The following is a 21,265-nucleotide window of genomic DNA, read 5'->3' on the forward strand; positions in this document are numbered from 1 at the left end:
AGTAAAGCTAACCTTCAGACCACCACTGGACTTTAAAGCACATCTGTTCTTTAAGGGAATATGTCATCACTTTCATGCTGTTTGAACAAGTCATTAGGGGGGTCCCTGTTGGCTTCTCCCTGTCCTGCCAGCCCTGGTTGATAGATCTCTCCTGTACCCTCGAAGGGAGAGATTTATCAATCAAGTTTATTGGGGCAGGGAGAAGCTGCTGGGGACTAACCTAATGACTCGTGGTTCAGGCAGCATGAAAGTGATGACAGATTCCCTTTACAAAATGCCTTATATAGTATTTTACATGTCATCTAATGTATCTGTATATAAAGTCTTTTCGGAAACTGAAGAGGTTCCTTACAAGGACCTACCAAAAATCCCATATTGTCATGCTGAGACCTTTAGCAATCAGCTGTGATCTGCATGGGAGCCTGGCAGTAAGTGTTATGTTCCCTGCATGGGTGCCTATTAAAATAAGTAAACCTTTGGTGTCTGGATGTGCCTGGTCCTCCGGAGAGAGATGCCCTTTGTAGTTTTTCTCTGCTCTGGTTAATTGATGGAAATTACAAGTGGAGAAGGCCTCTTTTCGAAATAGTGATGAGCGCACATCCCGATGTTCAGTTTTGATCCCGAACATGAACATAAAAAACACCAGTTGTGATCGGTTTGGTTTGTGTTGGCCAAAAATTCACGTACAAATGACAAATGTACAGTAGAAGTGTACGTTTTGGTCTACGCATATGTGTACAGATTATCATGTGCAAACCGTAAAATACGTAATAGTGGAGCAATTATAAGGTGTGTAGCATTAGCGTATCTTTTATTAGCCCATGCCAATATACTGTACGCAATGACGTGCATACATGTATCACACAATCAAGCGAGGAATGCTAGGCCACAGCGTACAGTCATCTCAGCAAGTCAAAATGCCCCAACGAGCCTGCCCTTTTGGTCTCGCAGAACTCAAATACATTGTGAAGATAATGGACAGGATGGACTATGATGGCACCTGGTCACTACATGGTTAAGAAATGAATCCTTATAGAGCTAAAACGTTGGATTTTGTCACCCTCCCTACACTGACAATTTCACAACGTTCTAAGCCCTACTCAGTAAATATTGCTGACTAACTAAATTCAGATGCTGTCCCTGCTCGTTTCACTCTCCCTACTGAATGGCACAAGAAAAGGAAAAGACTGTGAGAAAATTTGCCTCAGCGTTTCGTTTTTATAGCATGTACATAACGTACGTAATGACGCTAATCGTACAGCCAATTGCAGTAATGCCAGTAGTGAACATGGCTTCTACATTATTTGATGTTCCCTTCCATCCCTACACATTCATTGGCTCTTTCAAATTGGTTAAAGGAAACCTACGCAGTTGTGTACATCGCAAGATAAACGTTCACATGTTTGAATATGTTCGAAGATGATCGTTATAACCATTCCGATAATCAAATTGTTCTTGATCAATTAGCGCCATGTTTGTACAAACATATGAACATTGACGCTTATCACTACTTCTAAACTGGCATATTTTCTTGGAAATTCTAAAATTTTTAAAGGTTTTCTAACACAGACACTCCCGGTTAACATTGACAATTCTTATTTGTCTGTTTCTAAGCGCTGTATTTGGCCGCTCTAGGAACATTAAAAAAAGAAAAATCTGAGAACTAGATGCCCTTTGTTCTATTATGTCTAACCGGCATAATGGGACATGCACATTTTAAGGCTACCCATTTTGGTTTGTTGTGTGTATTGTAAATGTAGAATGACAGTTGTCACTCGGTTGGCATTCAGCTACATCCTTGACACACTATGCCTCCTTGTCACTAAATGAATAGCTGTTGTACTTCTTTGCAGCAGTAAAAATGTATTTGACCGCCTCAGTTTATCGCTTCATAGGACGCAAATTAAGCAGTTTGAGAAGGCAATTTCACCGAACAATGGAAATAAAAACACCCAGAAGGAAATAAATATTCTCTCCTTACATGTCACATCAAAAGATGTACCTGCCCGCTGCATAATATTCCCTCTGACAAATGCAATACACAGCATAGCGTGCCATCTATCAAGCAAATTAATGCAAAACCCCCCTTGGCTCCAGTCCCCCATCCCTTCCTGACATTGTATAGCCGCTGACATCTGACGGACCGAATAAGAACAATTTCCACTTTCTAAAATGTGTGCTAGCCCAGGAGATTTGGTTTACGAGCTAATACCGGCATCCAGTGTTTAATACGCTGACCTGACAGCAATCAGTTATTACAAGGAATAGTGCTCCAAATGGAGGTAATAAAAAGTAGTCAGATTGAGTTAAGGTCACAGCTCTCACTGGAGGAAATGCAAACAGCAACTCTGATACAATCACGCCGACATTTAACACCACAAATGCTGAATGGAGCGAGGCTCTCCAGCCTAGTAGAATTAGATTCTATTAGATTCTGACCAACTGGGATATGAACTAATATATTTGTGTCTTTAAGAGAATTACGTACAGTTTGCAGCACTATCCAATTCACCTCCTCCTGACTAGAGCTGCTTGCTGCTCCGACTAACATTAACTATATTATAGTATTGTTAAATACAGTATTTATAATATAAAATATATTTTTGTGAATTATATGCATGAATATATTAAAGGGGGACTCCTTTTAATTCTTTCAAATAAGGTGGTTTCAGAAAGTTATATAGATTTGTAATTTACTTCTATTTAAAAATCTCAAGTCTTCCCATATTTATCAGCTGCTGTATGTCCTGCAGGAAGTGTGGTTTTCATTTCAGTCTGACACAGTGCTCTCTGCTGCCATCTCTGTCTGAGACAGGAACTGTCCAGAGGAGTAGCAAACCTCCATAGAAAACATATGCTGCTCTGGACAGTTCCTGTCTTGGGCAGAGATGTCAGCAGAGAACACTGTATTGGACTGAAAAGCAAACAATATTTCCTGAAGGACATACAGCAGCGGTTAAGTATAGGAAGACTTTAGAACTTTAAGGGTACAAACACACAGGCCGGATCCACAGCAGATTTCTCACTGCGAACTTGTAGCGAAATCTGCTGCGGATCCCTTGCCTGTTAGTTTTATGGGAAGACATACTGACAGCTGGATTGACATCTTGCTGCAAGTATCTCCGTTAACCCCCGCCGGCTGGAGCATACTGTACCTGCTTTTCGATCCAGCTTGCTGTGGGGGCTCCCGACGTCCTGGACGTCCCACTCAGTCAATCTGTGTGCTGCAGCAGGGCAGCGAACTGATTGCCTGACTGGGACATCCAGCCGGGAACCTCCGAAGCAAGCCGGATCGTTGAGGAGGTACAGTATGCTCCGGTCGGCGGGGGGTTAGAAGGGCTGTCACTTACATAATTGCAGCTGGATGTCAATCTATATAACCAGTTGATTTGAAAGATAAAGATTTTTTATACTGGAGTACCCCTTTAATTTGACAGAATGTCAGGTCATGTATACACGTGGCAGATTTGTTGCAGATTCCACTTTGAAAATCTGCAACAATATAAGCAGGAAGAGGGTTTTAAAAATCTCATTCTGCTGTGACCTACCATAGAATTTCATATCTATAAAAAATCTTTTCTGACATGTTTTTACCTAGAATTTTCCCTGTGGATGTCAACCTTCCATGGCAAAATATGGGAAAAAAATTCACCTCATCTAAACTCCCATATTGCGACATAATTCTGTCTGTTATTTCTAGAGACAAGTAAGTTTCAGGCCTGATTGGGTTCATCCAAACCCAAACGCTCTGCATTTAATTACCAGCGGCAGAAGAAGTTGGATGCAGTCCTAAGGGCCATATTAGATGGCCCGGTGAGTGCTGATCTACTAGCCCAGCACTCACTTATACAGCCTATTACATGGCTCGATTATCGTGCGGCAAGGGCTGCACGGACATTGTGAATCATGTCTGTGCAGCCCTTGCTTTATATAGTAAAAAATAAAGTTTTATACTTACCTTGCGATGTTCTCCAGTGTTCTCCTGCTTGTTTCCCACTGACCAGAGTTACCACTGAAGCTTCTACACCCCCCTCTGAAATGACAGGCGGCTCAGCCAATCACCGACCCAGATGGGACATCTTCACGGCCAGTGATTATGTAAGCACCCTGTCACTTCAGAGACAGGTGAAGAAGCTTTAGCTGCAGGTGCGGTCAGCGGGAAACAGACAGAAGGACACCGGGGGAGCTGAAGAGGTAAGTATAAAACTTTATTATTTTCTATATACTGTATTCAGCTGCCGACCATGCACCTCCTATTACATGGAACAATGTACGTTCGGCGATCATTGTCGTTACTACATGTTGCAATATCTGCCCAATTCTGCATGATTGGGCAAATAATTGCCCCCTGTAATAGGCTGCCTGGAAAACATGGATATAGCCATGTTTTCCAGGACTCCCTGGGGAGGAAACCAACTTCGTCAGCCACTAGTAATCAAATGCAGAGCGTTCAGGTTCGGATGACCCAGAGCACGCTCGGGATTTACTCTAGTTATTTCATAATATAAATATAAATTGAGTTGTCAGCATCTTCATCCTAAAACATCAAGAAATGTTTGCAGGCAAGAAGCTATTTAAGGAGAATTCAAGATGCAAGATACAATTGCAACATTTGTACAAACAATATTGATCTTACCATCCTAATTTCCTTCTGTCCTCCCACAATTCAATGCACTGTAGAACAACACTATTAAGCACTCTATTTTTAAGGCAGTTCATCTTTGTCTTCCTACTTTGTGAATAAAATGCCAGGAATACAGTAAAGTCTGGCACAGGCAAAGCAGTAAGTGAAAAGGAGAGCAATACAACACTGTATAAAAATTTATTGATAGACTTCAAAGTATTGGCTGATATGCACTTTCATGTCATGGTTGTCAATGACCAGTGATTGGAAACTAGTGGACTTGTGAAAGTGTATTTTGTCTGTGTCATTTCCTATGATAGACTGTGTATGCCATGGAAAGGACAACAGAGGTGGTCCTTCTACGAGAGAGACATTCTCTTTGTAGTCGTTTTCTGGTACAGATAATTGATGGAGGTTCTGTAAGACAGACCGCCCTCTATTCAAGCCTGAATACGTATTTTCAAACCAGATAACCCCTTTCATATGTTAACATGATTTGTAGGGTAGAAAGGTTTCCACTTACCAATTCCACACGTCTCCGGCATGCCTCCATCTCTCTTTGCATCAGCTCATTCATCTCAGCTTTCATCTCCTCCATGCGAATCTGATAATACTTTGCGTTCTCTTTTTCACGGGCTTCAGAATCTGCAGCCTTCTCCAATTCTTCACCCATCTTTATAACGCTGTCTCTCAAGCGTAAAATCAACATCTAGATCCGGAGAAAATGCAACACAGTGAATATATATTTCTCATGTTTTAGTGCTATCCTACTATACACATTGTCACCTACTCTAAAAGCCATATTACATGGACTGATTTGCTGAATAAGCGAGCGCCAATCTACTAGATCGGCACTGACTTACAGAGCCTATTACACGGCTTGACTGTCGCGCGGCAAGGGCTGTACATAAATCGTTAGCGATGTCCATACAGACCTTGCCTTAAGTGTAAAATAATAAACTTTATACATACCTGTCCACGATCCATGGTGTTCTTCTGGCTTTTGACCTCTGGTGGCTTCTCACAGCCACCTCTGGAACTTCTGAGCCGATCTCTGAAATAACAGGCAGTTCAGCCAATCATTGGTCGAGATGGGGCACTGCCGCGGCGAGTGATTGGCTGAGCAGCCTGTCACTGCAAAGACTGGCTCAGAAGTTCCAGCAGCGGCTGCAGGGAGCCCCCAGAGGTCAAAAGCTAGAAGAACACAGGGGATTGTGAACAGGTATAGATAAAGTTTATTTTTTTTTACACATTCATCAGCTGTCAGCCGTGTACGATTGTTTAATATGTTGAAAGGCAACAATCGGCCGATGATTGTTTGATCATCTGATTGTTGTCTTTATTACTAGTGATTAGCGAACATCCCAATGTTTGTTTCGGATCCCTGAGACGAACATAAAAAAATGATCGGGAACGTGATCGGCTCGTGTTCGCCAAACATTCACAAACATTACGCACATGAGAATAGATTACCAGGTGCAAAGCGTAAAATACGTAATAGCGAAGCAATTACATAGCATTAGTGTATCATTTATTTGCCCATGCATATATATGCAATGACTTATATACTACTGTGTATATTAATTTCACTCTGCAATCACTGGCACACAGCAGAGTCAGACAGAAAATTAATGGGAAATTTTTATATATATATATATATATATATATATATATATATATATATATATATGAATTAGCCCTAAAAAAGGACTGTTGGGTTCTTAAGTTTTTTTTTTCACAGGGGACGCCTGGTCACTACAGGGTTAAGAAATGAATCCTTATAGCGCTAAAACGCTGGATTTTGTCACCCTCCCTACACTGACTCTTTCACAATGTTCTAAGCACTACTCGGTCGGCTCTCCCTCCCTACATTGACTGACTACCACTGTGAATATTGCTGCCTAACTACATTCAGATGCTGTCCCTGCTTGTTTCACTCTCCCTACTGAACGGCACAAGAATCAGGAAAGACTGTGAGAAAATTTGCCTCAGCGTCGCATTTTTATAGCATGTACATAACGTACGTAATGACGCTAATCGTACAGCCAATCGCAGTAATGCCAGTAGTGAACATGGCCACTACATTACCTGATGTTCCCTTCCTTTCACACACATTCATTGGCTCTTTCAAATTGGTGGGAGGAAACAGTTATGTACATCGCGAGATAAACATTGACATGTTCGAATATGTTCTAAGATGATCGTTACAACCATTCTGATCATCGAACAAATTTTTTGTGATCGTTGAATACGAACAGTTAGCGACACAAACATACAAACATTTACCAAAATGTTCACTCATCACTATTTATTACACGAAGCAACAATTTGCCCAATCGGTCTAATTGGTCAGATTATCACTCTGTGTAATAGGGCTTTAAGGCTTTGTTCACACTACCGCCCTGGGTTCTTTTTTTAATGGGTCCAGTCAGAGCCACCTATTTACACAAGATTATCTAGCAATATTTGAAAATATATTGCAGGTACAGTCATTCGCAATTAGTTTTTTTATGCATTTGCAGTTCCATATATCTCTTTATGCAGTTCTCCTGCATAGTTATACAAAAATAATATGTGAGCATAATAAATAACTTCATGGTTCTTTTGAACTGTGAAAGGATTCGGACAAGACTAACATGCTGAAAACATTACTTACCTCAAACCTTTTAATCTGAGCTCTCTGAAACTCAAGCTTATTTTCCATATCACAAATCACTGCCTCTTGCCGACTCACTATTGAACGCTCCACCATAGATTGCTCCAAATAGTCAATGCGGCTCTGGGCTGCCTGCAGCTGTATAAACCCCAAAACACATGAATAAATTAAAAAGTAAAAACAGCACTGATACTAATGCTACTATATTTCCATACCACTACACGATTATGTGATAGATTTTATGGAATGTCATGGATTACGACTTAGACTAAGACCTTAGTTTATGAAAGTAAATAACAGAAAATAAAAAAATGTAATCTTCCACTATGGACAATTTGGACACATGAGTGGAAGTGGTGCCAAAAACAGCAATGGAAATTCTAACATAATAAATACATCAATTACTTTACCCAAGAAATAAAAATTTACCAATGAGAATTTTTGGTCATTACAATAAACAAATAAATATACTCACACTAATTGTATTTTCCTTTAGTATGAAAAAAAAAAAATGTAGGAGATGATTTAACTCACACGTTTCACCTTATATTCATGAATGGCCCAAGCAAGGCTGGTACTCAGGCAATAAATTATTTAAAGAATGTTCAACACTCGATGTAAGATGATGAATACTTTATTAGCAGAAGACAAAGCTTGGCTAATATTCCCCAGCCATGTTTCAAGGCTCTTTAAGGGTCAAGTATGACTTAAAAGGATGTTGCATCCCATAGGTGGCAGCAGTGAGAAAATGATTTTCCTTCTGGTGGAGAGCTACTTTGCATATTTTCTTCCCATGAAGCATTGCATCGATTATATAAGGCTCCATAAACCAATTTGTCTGTTTTTTTTAATGGCAAACACTACTTCACATTAACGGCTCCTCAACTAGCCAACTATCCACCTGTTCTATACTGTTAAGACGCAAGGACCCCGAAATAATTGTTTACAGAAGGATTCTGGCTTGTTTTATATTCCCCAGTCATGTTTAAAGACTCTTTTAGGGTTGAGTGTGACATGAAGGGATGTTAGCTTTCATAGGTGGGAGCAAAATCTCTTGGTTTTCTGGTAGCAAGCTACCTTGCATATGATGTTTTACCATGGATCATTGCATGGCCTATATAAGTTTCCACATCCTAGTTTGGTGGTATCCTTGACGAGCTGACTCCTTCGCTTTTCCTTACCATAAGATACATAGTGTAAAGAAAGTTTAAAAACAAAGGTGTTGCACATACTTTTGGGGTGAATCTAGCCTACATCATAGCTAAGACCAAAATCTAAATTTACCTTGAAACTCATAAGCAGAACCTTTGTTTTTAACCTTTTTACTATTTTTTTTTTTATAATAAAGTAATTAGGATCTTAGACCACGTGCTGGACCTCCGCATTCCATGAATAGTTAGATTTTTACACTTTCTATCCATAGCTTCCTTATTTTTCTCTTGACAGAGCTCATTTTGTGACTGAAAATGTAGTTTTTATGTATACCGTTTTTTAATTACATATGATTTTTTGAGCGTTCACTGTGCTATATAAATATTGGGGAACATTTATTAGAAGATGTGCCCATTTTCTGTGGCTTACACCAGCTATATTCCACGCTTGCCTAATTAGGGGGGGGGATGACAGGGTGGGGACGAGGTGTGGCCTCCTCCGGCGCCATATTTATCATGATCTACACATATGCCTCTTGGTACATTCAGTTGGGAAAAGGGGGCAGGGCTTTATTTTAATTGGTGTATGCCAGTCTTGATAAATGTCCATAGCATGGGACGTTATAAACTTGGTGATACCAAATATTTATGGCTTTTCTCATGTAACTATTCAATTTGTTTAGGGAATATAGGTAATGTTTTTTTGTTTTCTGTTTTTTAACTTTGCACTAGTTCAACCAGTGCTGCTACTTTAGTGCCATGTCCAACTGTATAAAGGCATATACATAGCAGGTCTGAGGGCCTTTAGTAGGGGACCATGGGGACCCATTGACTGTTGGCAATGGCGTTACTGGACTACTAAAGGGGTAAGTGACATGGCTGATCTGTTACATGCTGTTACAGTCACCATTTTACTGTGGCATGTAACAGGTTAAACTGCTAGATGTCTCCCAGCTCTCATACTTATGGCCACATTCACACGATCATGCTGCAGAAGCCCTGCTCCACCTTTTTCCATGAGAGCCATAAAAAGGTGTATTGCTCACCACTAAGGGGTTAAAGCTACACCTCTGTTTTAATTCCTTGTCTTACACAGCAGTGATAAGATGGTGAGACCCCACTTCTAGCTTGAACAGAAATGTAACACAAAGAGACATTTGTCAGGATGCAGCATGATACCAAAAGAATAGAGACCTGTAGACAACTATAAAAAGCAAAGTATTAATCCTCATCAACAAAGGAAGCAAACATTAAATAAAGTAAGGATAAATTGAATTTCCTTTTAACAGCCAACCTGTAATTCCAGTGACCAGTGATTAAAATTACAGGTTACATTGATTACATGGAAATAATTCCCGCAGGCGGCAGTAATCACTTGAGAGAACAAAAACTCTGCGATTACAATTACCATTTCTTTATTGGTAGGTAGGCTTTCTATTGATGGTCTTTTATCAACTATAAGACAGAGTTTGACTATAAATGCTCGAGTATTACGTGTTATTCTAATTTTAGTACCATTACTAACTTTTGTATATAAATAACAAAAATTACTATAAATTTTATTTGCAAAACAGGGTCCGTTGAGCCTCAGTTATGGTACGGATATCTGGCTATTCCCGTGTTTTGAGACTCACACCTTATACTCTACGGACCCTTTTTTGCATATTTAAATTTATAGGGGGCAATGTATCAGTGGAGACTTTTGAGTGAGTACTCCATTGGATTTTTTGTCACTGATCTCCCTGAGCTCAGTGATTGCTGTGTTTTGTTAGTCTATTTTTCATTGCCCTTGTTAGCCAGAATCCTACTCCACACTGACGAGGGGCAAATACCCTGAAACAACTGTCTGTGGATGGATGCCTGGCTTTGGTAAACCTTTGTCATGTCGTAATACTCGCAACAGTTTTAGACTTTGAAGCAAAAGGGGCCACCCTGGTATTTCCATATTTTTGTTCCAATACTCGCAACAAAGTGGGACTTTAAGAGCTACGTATCAGGGTGGTTTGGTGATCTCCCCACAGGGAAGCACTCCTTGGCAACAGGCTTTCCAGAGGGATATCTGGCTATTGTCGTGTTTTTAGACTCGACCGAGGCTCCACAGACCTTTTTTTGCATATTTAAATTTACAGGGAGCAGTGTATCAAAGGAGACTCTTGAGTGAGTACTCAGTGATTGTTGTGTTTTATAATTTCTTTTAAATAATAAAATTTAAATAAGAATATTATTATTATTATTATTATTATTATTATTATTATTATTATTAGTAGTAGTAGTAGCAGTAGTAGTAGTAATAGTATTAAAAAGCTACATAAACAAAGTAGCTTTATACAAAACAAAAGGTATCAGGGACTTTACTAGATTTTAAAGGGCCCCATAATAAATTCAGCAATGTTCCCTATACAGTACATTATTGACTAAATAAACTGCAGCAATATAAAGAGCAGTATAAGTTATGTAGTGTCCGGGAACCCCTGTTCCACTGATTGGTTCCTTTTCCTAGTCCAGTCGGCCCTTGAAGGTATTTTTATATGGGTTGCCTATTTTTTCTGTATTATATTCACAGATCTTCTGTATTCACTTTTATCCACAAGATGCCGCCAGTGAGTATTATCTATTTTTTTTTTCCCAGCACATTGAAGTTTGATGTTTTATATGTGCAAGAGTGTGATTGCCTGTCAAGTCTCATTCCTTGGCCTATCACAACTTTATTCTAGAAAGTTCCCAACAATAGAATGTCGAGTCTCCTCACAGTTCCTTTACCAATGGGGAATTGGCCCAAGTGTTTAGGCTGGTTCTTAAAGCCCTATTACACAACGCGATTATTATCTTTATCCCTACCCCCCCCCCCCCCCCGCACTTACCCAAGCGGGGAACGAGTAGCACGCAAGCACTGACCATGTGACCAGGTGCCTGCTCCTGCCATAGACTATTTCCTTTTCAAGTCTACTATGCGTTGCCAAAACCCAAGGAGGGGCAACTACCGCCGAAGGCATCTAACCTGTCTACGTCTGGGGTGACCAAGTTCTACTAAAGTATTCATCAGGAAGTCCTTCTGCTGTCTGGGATATCCCCAGTGGTGGCAATAAGCAGTTAAAGTGAAAGGACCTCACTGAACCTTAGCTTAATCTCCTCGAGTAATCTTAAGGGATTAGCTACACTAGGTTTTTCAAGTCCGTGGGCCCGTTCACCTGGATCTGGCACCTTATGATCTTTTCCAGCATGAGGCGGTATTCTCTAACCATAAGTAAGAGTTTCTTTTATCAAGTCTCAAGTATTATAGTCACCATGACAGAGTTCTGCCGTTCTGCATAATTAACCTAGTTTATTACATGTATACAAATGTAATTCTTCTTGTTATATCATGAATATTTTGCCCATAGTGCGTCTTTTATATTTGTCATTTTGTCTACATACAGAAAGGATACCATTATTTCATATTCTCTGAATTGTGACTTATAATAGACATAAGGAGGTAAAAAAAAAAAACAAAAAAAAAAAACACTTTTTTCTGGAGACAGTAGATATGTTATTCTCTCCTGAGGGGAAGTCTAATCTTAAATACCTGGACCATTCATCTTATTCAAAACCAGACGTTTTACTTGCTGTTTTTTTATTCAGTTAGTATAGAAAATATGAATGGGAATCTATGTGCTAAGAAAGACAATGTACAACAAAGCTACGGTATCTGGGCTTTTATCCTTACTTACATGAGATGTGACAAAACCTTTCTGGGTGTATCAAGGAACAGATTAATAAACATTAATTAAACTATCAATGTGTAAAATCTTATATCTTCTTGCATCTTAAAGGGGTTGGTCACCTCTCAGTTGTTTTTTTAAACAAATTATGTATTGGTGATAATTAGTGTTGAGTGGAGAGGCCAAACTGAATAGAAATGCAATGAGGTTAATCCTTCAGCAAATTTTCAATTAATCTGTTGCACCCTTGCACAATCTCACAGTCTGACATGTGATCATTCTGTTAAAGCCAAGTTACTGCAACTGACAGCTAGTATGGACCCACCATGCTACTCAACCAGTTTGGCTTTAGGCCACACCAGGGAACGGAGTCTAAGGCTGCATTCCCATGTTCCGTGATCCTGACGGATCACAGACGTGGAATGCATGTACCGGAGTCCCCCCGCGCCCAGACAGCATCTGTAATTAGATGCTGGGAGCGGGGGAGACTGTATCGATAAGTGCCGCGCTGTAGTAACAGCACCGCGCGGCTGATTCATTACAGCGCGGCGCTTATGAATACAGTCTCCCCCGATCCCAGCATCTAATTACAGATGCTGTCCGGGCGCGGGAGGACTTCGGTACATGCACTCCACGTCCGTGATCTGTCAGGATCACGGACGTGGGAATGCAGCCTAAGTGTCCTCTAGGTTTTCACCCTTTATCCTGCTCCAGGATCCAGAAGCTGGACTTCTTCCGCTAGAGGACACTCCAGTGGAAGCAGTAGCTGGTTCCCAAGAGTCGATACAAGGCAAGAATAGGCCAAGTATACGTAGTTAGCTAGCCGGGTCTTTAGCAAGGCATAGCAAGAGAGGCAAACAGTACTAGCAGGCATCAAGATGGAAGCATAATCCAAAGAACAGGCACAGGTCAGGGTACACAGAGGATCACAGAAATGCACCTTCACTTAGTATGCACAATTGCAATAACACGCGGGCAGAAAGCAGGGGGTGGAGCTGGTTTAAATAGGTGCAGGTAATAATAATAATAATAAATTTATTTGTATAGCGCCAACAGATTCCGCAGCGCTTAGCAGGTGGATCTGGATTGATTGATGGCAATCGCAGGTGGAGACAAGCTGCCTCTATAAATCTCGAGCAGTTGGTTGCCTGCCCACCCTAGTAGCCAGAGGTGTCACCAAAGCAGAAGGTGGAAGAAGATGCTGGAAGACATGGGCAGCTCCAGGATGAGCATGGAGCACAGCAGAGGAGCAAACAGAACGCTGCCACCGCTGGTAAGTCCTATCCATCAGCTTTACATATACATAGAGTTTTTTTTTCCTTTTGCTGTATCCTTGACCCTTGGGCCAATTCCTGCCCCATGTTTGCAAATCATGCTTGACCTTTGGAGAAAGAAATCCAGCATTTGCTCTTGACTACCATTGGAAAAGAAATGGGCCAAACCAAGGCTAACCCTCATCTCTTCAAAAGGAAACAGACCCTCTTGGTCAACTGTAGAACCGCTAAATATCAACTTCACGGACTGAGATAACTACTTTCCTGCGTCTCCTTGCTTATAATATATCAAAACCTCTCTCTAAACCACTGAGATTTCCACGCATGCTTAACTTAAAGAAATCTTATACTGAACCTTAGGATCACATCTTCTTCTTTAGGTTATACATAATAATCGATGGAACACAATATCCAGGATATTATACTGTACCTGTAGTATAAAAACATATCTTAAAGTCCCTTATTAATAAACCTAAATCTCACCTTCTCCTGCAGGTTCTGCTTCACTTTTTCTGTATCTTCCAGCTTAGTCTGAAGCTCCCGAATATGAGTAATATCTGTTGCAGACTAAATAAAAATAGAAAAAAATGTGTGTGTGTGATATATATATATATATTAGGAACAATATTCAGCGTAAAAACAAAGGATTACAGGCCTATTACCATTGTCACAAGACTGGTGAACAAGAAAATGGCTGCACATCTCACCCATGTTTTCTACTAAAGCTTGTTCAGCTACACTAAAAAATGACATCAGAAGTTAGTAAATATTTTGATCAAACCATACTGCCTCATGTACCACATGCAGGTCTTCTGATACACTTGAGTCCCTTCTCTAGCCATGGTGCAGTGTCGGTTGGTGACCACCACCACCGCAAAGCCAGAAGCAGCCCCCCTGTGTCTTCTATGGTTCTATGTATATGAAAATGTGATTCGTTAGAATGCACCTTTTCCAGTTGCTAATCCAGTTACAGTCCAGTGCTAATGTGTATAATGTAGGTTCTCTAGGCGGTGGACAGAGACCAGCACAGGTACTCTGACTGGTCGTTGACTAAGGTGTGGAAAATGGAAGTGCATAGTTGAGTATATGTTTATCTGATATATTGTATCCACAATAGGCATATTTATAGAAGTCTATAGTTTGTATAGTCTTTTATAAAGAAAAAAAATTCTAGAATCTTATTCTAAATAAATAGAAAACAGAGAATCTCGTATTTTTCAATTCATCATTAAGGGTAGATGTATATGCGTAAATGATGGACTGCACAGATACAAAAGAGACTGTGACGTGCACGTCAGATAGATTTGGAATGTTTGTTTCACCTTACACAGCACTGTGTCAGTTCTTGTCAATTTAATGTCACAGTGTTCATTTGTGATCCTTATGAGGTGAGTAATACACATTTAGAAACATGGCCTTGGATAAATTGTACTTTCTCTCTCTCTTCAAACAATTTAAGATTCTGAGTGGTTTCTTGCACTGTGTTTTTCAGACAATGCTATTTTTTGCCTGGCTTCTTTTTAAAACTTTTACAAAACAGTCTAATATTACATTTTGGTTGCTTCTTTTTTTCTCAGGAAAAAAAAATTGTGTGGAAAAAGGCCACATAGTGTGTAGGTGTGTGTCTTCTTTATTGAAAAGAAGCTGTGGAAACCTTTATTGTAGGTTTTCTGTTCCTACCTGAGCAATAAGTGCTTTGTGTTTCTTCATAAGCTCATTCAGGTCTTCCTGATCCTCATCGATCCGTTTCAGAAGCTCCGCTTTTTCATGCTGCAGCTGGAACAATTGTTCATCTGCCTAGAAATGGGAAAGATACAATGCAGTGTGAGAAAGATGTGGTTTTGTACCAGATTGTCACAGATTGAATTCTATGCTGGGAAATGGCCATCTATTAGAGAAGAGCGAACCTCGAGCATGCTCGAGTCCATCCGAATCCGATCATTCGGCATTTGATTAGCGGTGGCTGCTGAACTTGGATAAAGCCCTAAGGCTATGTAGAAAACATGGATATAGTCATTGGCTGTATCCATGTTTTTCACATAGCCTTAGAGCTTTAGCCAACTTCAGTAGCCCCAGCTAATCAAATGCCGAACGATTGGGTTTGGATGGACTCGAGCATGCTCGAGTTTTGCTCATCTCTATCATCTATGTGTCCACAAACCTTTTGCTTTCAGTTATGTTCATGTCACCTCCAAAGAAACGTATGATATCTCATTCCTCTCCACTGGGGTACACAATTTATCAACAATATAGAATAAGTGGCAACATTTTTCAACAATTTCAGTAAATAAGTGGCAGGCACTCACCACCCATTCATTTGTTTGTTTTACGCTGGGAAATACGCCACTTGTTAGGTGGAGTCAGTGTGTGACAAATTTGCAACAAATGCGTAAAAGATGCACGTAGTATATTACATAGTATATTAGCACGTAGTGTGGTAGCTGAGGCTGTGCCACACCGCTCTCCCGTCGTCACACACTGACAGCAGGGATCTCTCTCACACCATATGGCTCCAGGACCTGGATATGGTTTGCCATACGACAGACATCACCCCTCAGCATTGAGATTGATATCCCCATTCATGAGCCTGATAAAGGTCATTTTGACTGAAACATTACATTTTGTTATAAGCCTGATTTCACCACAGAATAAACTCCTAAATGGCATTTTGTGTGGAGTACCTTCTTCTTCGTCAACCGCATTAAAGTCTGTAAAGTCATAAAATGTCTGTCTGTGCTCACATTATTAAATTTAAAGGAGAAGTCTGGTGCTGTGGGGGAATCATTTCGGGAAGGGGGTTGAGGAAACATATGAAAGAAAGTATGCTTACCTACCTTGTGCCCGCACTATTCCGCATCACCGGGTTCCCGAACCACGCTGGATGCCGCTTTCTACCAGCTTTGGGATACGTCACGACCCAGCTGAAACAAGGGTCAGATTAAGGCCGCTCAGCCAATCAGTGACTGCAGCGGTGTCCCGCCTCACTTATTTACTGGCTGAGCAGGGCATCTACCAGCTAGGTCATGATGTAGCAGCAGGGGAGATATGAAAACTGCGAGCGGGGTCCAGGATCGGATCGTAGCACTGCGTGGGCTTCTGGACAGATAAATATACCTTCTTTATTATGGTCCCCTCACCCCTCAAATGATTTTGATCCGGCACGCCAAATTCCTCCTTTAAAATAAGGCTGCGTTTTTTTTTCTTTTACTGTGTGTTAACATAGCAAATAGTGACAGATAGTTAACAGACCTGCTGAAAAGTTTAAAAAAAAAATAAAAATCTTGCCGGACTTAATTTGCCTTAGCGATAATATTACGATCATTTTTGGTTCATCTATTTTTAGCAATACAGTGATTTTCTAACTTGTCTAAAAAAGATTTGTTGCTAAGAAAACATGCCAGCAGAGAAATTCTGGCACACATCCCGCCATATAAATGCTATCTGCAGCATTCGCTAAACAATAATTAAAACAATAAATAACAGCATATAAAGAATAAAGCGGTAATATGATATAAAGGTCATCACATTCATTTATTGGAGAAGCCGCAATCATTTCAAATAGCTTATAGAAGCAAGGAGCTGATAAAAATGGACATTACCATATTTTTATTCCTGGTAATATTGTCTAATTCCATGTGCAGGCTTTCCAACTCTAAGCTCAGCGATCTCTGAGACTTTAGGGACTCCGCGTACCTTGCCTCACTCTCTTCAAGCTGAAACAAAGAAAGATAGTTTAATCCAGCCGCAAAGTCATTGGATCTTACTAATAGAAGCTACTCTGTATATCCAAAAATTCAAGGCAAGCTTTTTTTTTGGCACCTAAACCAGAGGAAAGATGGCATTTTTTGTAATTTGAGTCTTAAAGGAGAAGTCCAGTGAATTTTTTTTATTAAAGTATTACCCTCCAAAAGTTATACAATTCCCCAATATACACTTATTATGGGAAATGCTTTTTTATAAAGTGTGTTTTCCCTGCACTTACTACTGCATCAAGGCTTCACTTCCTGGATAACATGGTGATGTCACTTCCTGGATAACATGGTGATGTCACTTCCTGGATAACATGGTGATGTCACTTCCTGGATAACATGGTGATGTCACTTCCTGGATAAAATGGTGATGTCACGACCCGACTCCCAGAGCTGTGCGGGCTGTGGCTGCTGGAGGGGATGATGACAGAGAGACGCTCAGTGTCCCTCCAGTGCCCTGTGTCCCTCAGTGTCCCCTGCCATCATCCTCTCCAGCAGTCACAGCCTGCACAGCTCTGGGAGTCAGGGCATGACATCACCATTTTATCCAGGAAGTGACATCACCATGTTATACAGGAAGTGACATCACCATGTTATACAGGAAGTGAAGCCTTGATGCAGTAGTAAGTGCAGGGAAAAAAGCACAGTATAAGCATTTCCCATAATAACTGTTTATTGGTCATTTGTATAACTTTGTGGTGGCAATACAATACTTTAATAAAAATTTTCGCCGGACTTCTTTAAAGGTCTTGTTAGCATTGAACTGTTAGTGTTTCATACATAATATCACAATGAGTTTTGGCCGTTGAAGCACAGGTTGTGATGGTTGTAGTTTTTTTCTGCCATAGGACTGTACTCTTGTGGTTCATGCATAAGGTGGCATATGGAATCCCTGTAACTCTGGAAAGTGGGGCTATAGCTAGTGTTGTGCAGATCTGTCAAACTTTTTGGATTAGACAACGCTCGGCATTTGATTCCCGGCGTCTACAGAATTTGGATGCTGCCCTTAGTAGTCCTTGAAAACATGGATACACCCTCGGGCAGCATCCAAATTCTGCAGCAATTGAGCGTTCAGATTTGGAGAACATTGCCAAATTTGAACAGTTTGACAGGTCCGCTCAACACTAGCTATAGTAACTTGGTGTGCTAAAAGCTTTAACTTTGGCTGCCCAGGCATGATGGGAATTGTAGTTTTGCAACAACTGGAGGGACGAAGGTTCTCATCCCTGTTGTGCTCTTTTTTAGTTCCTCCATATGGCACTATATAGGAGCAATGCTTGTGTTATTCCGACAGCCACACATCTTTATGTTATACAAATGGTGGGAGATACAGTGCATACTATTAAACAATGGCAGGTTGTACCCAATGTCCTTACCGAAGACCAATTTATTACGTAAATAAGTTGCACAAATGCCATGCCTTCTTTGTCCATCATAAATTAAAATTTATGTATGCATGCTTGTGTGTATATTTTACTGTTATCTATTAAGCTGGGTTCACACTTTTCAAAAAAAACTGGCACATTTTGGCATCCATACTATAGCCACAAGGCCCAGTCTGACTTCTGGTTTGATGACCCAAGCTGACAGCTGTCAGTTCAGGTTATCAGGACATGTGGCCTTAATATGTATGTAAAAATGCCTTAAAGTGGATGTACAGTACTAGAGCCTGAACAAGCCTAGTAAATAATACATTAATATACCGTTATTTTAGCTATTACGTCTGTTTTTTTACAGAGAAACAAATTGGTACTATACTCTATATCGAACAGATGATATTTAACAACATTATCAAAGCATTTAACCCTGACATCAAGGAGGATCAAATAAGAGCATACAATACAGTCATCACAAAGATAGTTCTAATACACTATGTGGTATAGGTTAGTTAATCTTAGATGTCACAGATCTATAAAGGCTCAGTGGTCAGCACTGTTAAATTTCAAAAATTTAACCAGTGGGCTATCTACATAGATATTTGAAGGTTTTATGTTTTTCTGTGCAGGAGTGTGCATAGGTGTTTCCCATACTTGAAACTATACTGAGAAGTTTCTCCCAAATTTCTCCCAAATGTATACAAATGTTTGCAGGGATGGATTGACCATAGAATCTATAAGGAAAAATTCCACCAGACTAGACAAGTCACGGCCACCCAGGGACAGGATGTAGCTGGCACTGGGCATTAGCATCACTGTACTACATGTGCTTCCTCAGGATTCAGACATAGATAAATACTAAGGTGCAGCAGGGCAGGGGCGTAGCTAGGATCCACAGGGCCCCATAGCAAAAAATTTTAAGGGGCCCCCCTCTCCTACACACAACAGGGGTCAGAGGTTATCAGTGCAGTGAAGCAGAGATCTGTCTTCTGCTTGTTAACCCTTTTTTTGTGTTGCAGCATGTAAATGAACATTGGGTCACTTACATACTGCAGTACATAAGGTGTTAAGAAGGACACACGCTGTTACCTTCTCTACGGGCCCCCCTCCTGCATGGGCCCCATAGCAACTGCCTTCCCTGCCTCTACGGTAGCTACGCCACTGCAGCAGGGAGACGTCAGCGCAATGCTCTATCTATTACTGTGCAGTTGGCGGCTTAGTTCCAGCAAGCTCAATGACATAAGGCTGGCCTGTACTGCAATCCCTATCTTTTGTCTTTTAGGCCACAGGTCTAGTGCAGCCAATCACCCACAAGATGCTGGAAGAGGCTAAATAAGTAAAAAATCTTGGGATTTTAAGCATCACCAATCATGAGAAATGGCACAAAAAGATTGCTTATACCTTGAAGGGCAAAAAGGGATCCCTATACAATCAGTAAACACAAAGGAAACATCTATGCCTTTACGGGGCACAAAGGAGGCAGCTAATTCCATTAGAAGGAACAAAATCCAACAACCTAGACTATGCAGAGTGCACATATGTCCTCTATAGGGGACTTATTAGATACTACTTTTGGTACCTTCCTGTCATGGGACACTGTCCAAATGAAATGTAATCTTCCCTCCTCTCACCTACCACAATACAACTCACTAATTGAATATTTCACCAATAGAGTACAGAATATTGCCGAGGCAGAATGTAATACAGATTTTGACAGTCTTTTTCCGGTACCATCTGTACATAATTCTCTATCACATATTTATGGAGACTTAGATCACGATCACAAAGAAATTTATCTCAACAAATATTTCAACACAAATGGTCCTCCATACTTCCTTCTACGGATCTGACACAACAAATTCTGAGAGGGTATCAATTTGTGCATTCTGCCACATCTAATGCTGTGTTACGGGAAATACATTTCCATTTTATTCATAAGGCCATATACGATTTTTACTTTTCTTCACAGGAATTCTTCAGGAATTTTGGGATTCAGTACGGCTCTATCTTTTATCCACATGGGGTCATGTAATACCTTTCCTCTCTCTTAGCTATCTTTTTCATTTCATTAAGGGTACAAACCCACTTGACGTATTTGCTGCGTGAATCAGTGGGTTTGTACCCTAAAGACGATTCTGCTACTTCTATGAACCATTTAATCTCTTCAAAAGGGGTTCACCTAACATTATTGGTTTCCCTAAAATCCCTAAGACACTGGTTGCTAGACACTATACCTTCTATATCTGAAATAATATCTACCTTAAAGGAAATATTTCGTTGGGGACTCTTACATATTGTTAGGGCCTCGAGCCGTGCGTTCAGCTCGCCATCCATAGCAGTCAGACTGCTTTTATGTTTTTCTCTGCTCTGCTATTCCTGGATGTAGCAGAGTCCAGTGCTGATCTCCCTCTGCTGATCAGCATTAGGTGTTTCTTATCACAGTAATTTGACTGACAACTGACTCACCCAGTTAGCTGTTGATATCTGGGCTGGGCCGGGACTTCTAGTCCTATAAGTTGTTTCACTTGTCTCTTGTTCTTTGCCTGTGAAAAAGCCTAGTTTCCTAGTGCCTCCTTGATCTAGCTTTTTGTGACCTGACTATTCTGTGTATTTTGACCTTTGGCTTTTGTGACCTCGACTTCTCTTCTGGATATTGATTTTGTACCTTTGCTTCCCATAAGTTGCCGACTTGGACCGCTGACCCCCCTTTTATTTTGTGTGCATTGTCTTGTCTCGT

At 40.5% G+C, this 21,265-nt stretch overlaps 1 protein-coding gene across 3 annotated transcripts in view; it reads right to left on the bottom strand.

Moving 5' to 3' along the window:
* Nucleotides 1–21,265, bottom strand: part of MYO18B (myosin XVIIIB) — a 402,342-nt gene that overhangs the window by 66,509 nt on the left and 314,568 nt on the right. For all 3 annotated transcript variants that reach the window (XM_069961327.1, XM_069961329.1, XM_069961328.1), the window contains 5 exons: nt 17,003–17,116; nt 15,084–15,200; nt 13,887–13,970; nt 7,281–7,418; nt 5,148–5,333 (listed from right to left, as the gene is read on the bottom strand). In XM_069961327.1, the coding sequence (XP_069817428.1) occupies nt 5,148–5,333; nt 7,281–7,418; nt 13,887–13,970; nt 15,084–15,200; nt 17,003–17,116 (639 nt within the window). The remainder of the gene's footprint in view (nt 1–5,147; nt 5,334–7,280; nt 7,419–13,886; nt 13,971–15,083; nt 15,201–17,002; nt 17,117–21,265) is intronic.

The sequence above is a fragment of the Dendropsophus ebraccatus genome, chromosome 3, assembly GCF_027789765.1.
Source record: "Dendropsophus ebraccatus isolate aDenEbr1 chromosome 3, aDenEbr1.pat, whole genome shotgun sequence".
NCBI classification, from domain to species: domain Eukaryota; kingdom Metazoa; phylum Chordata; class Amphibia; order Anura; family Hylidae; genus Dendropsophus; species Dendropsophus ebraccatus.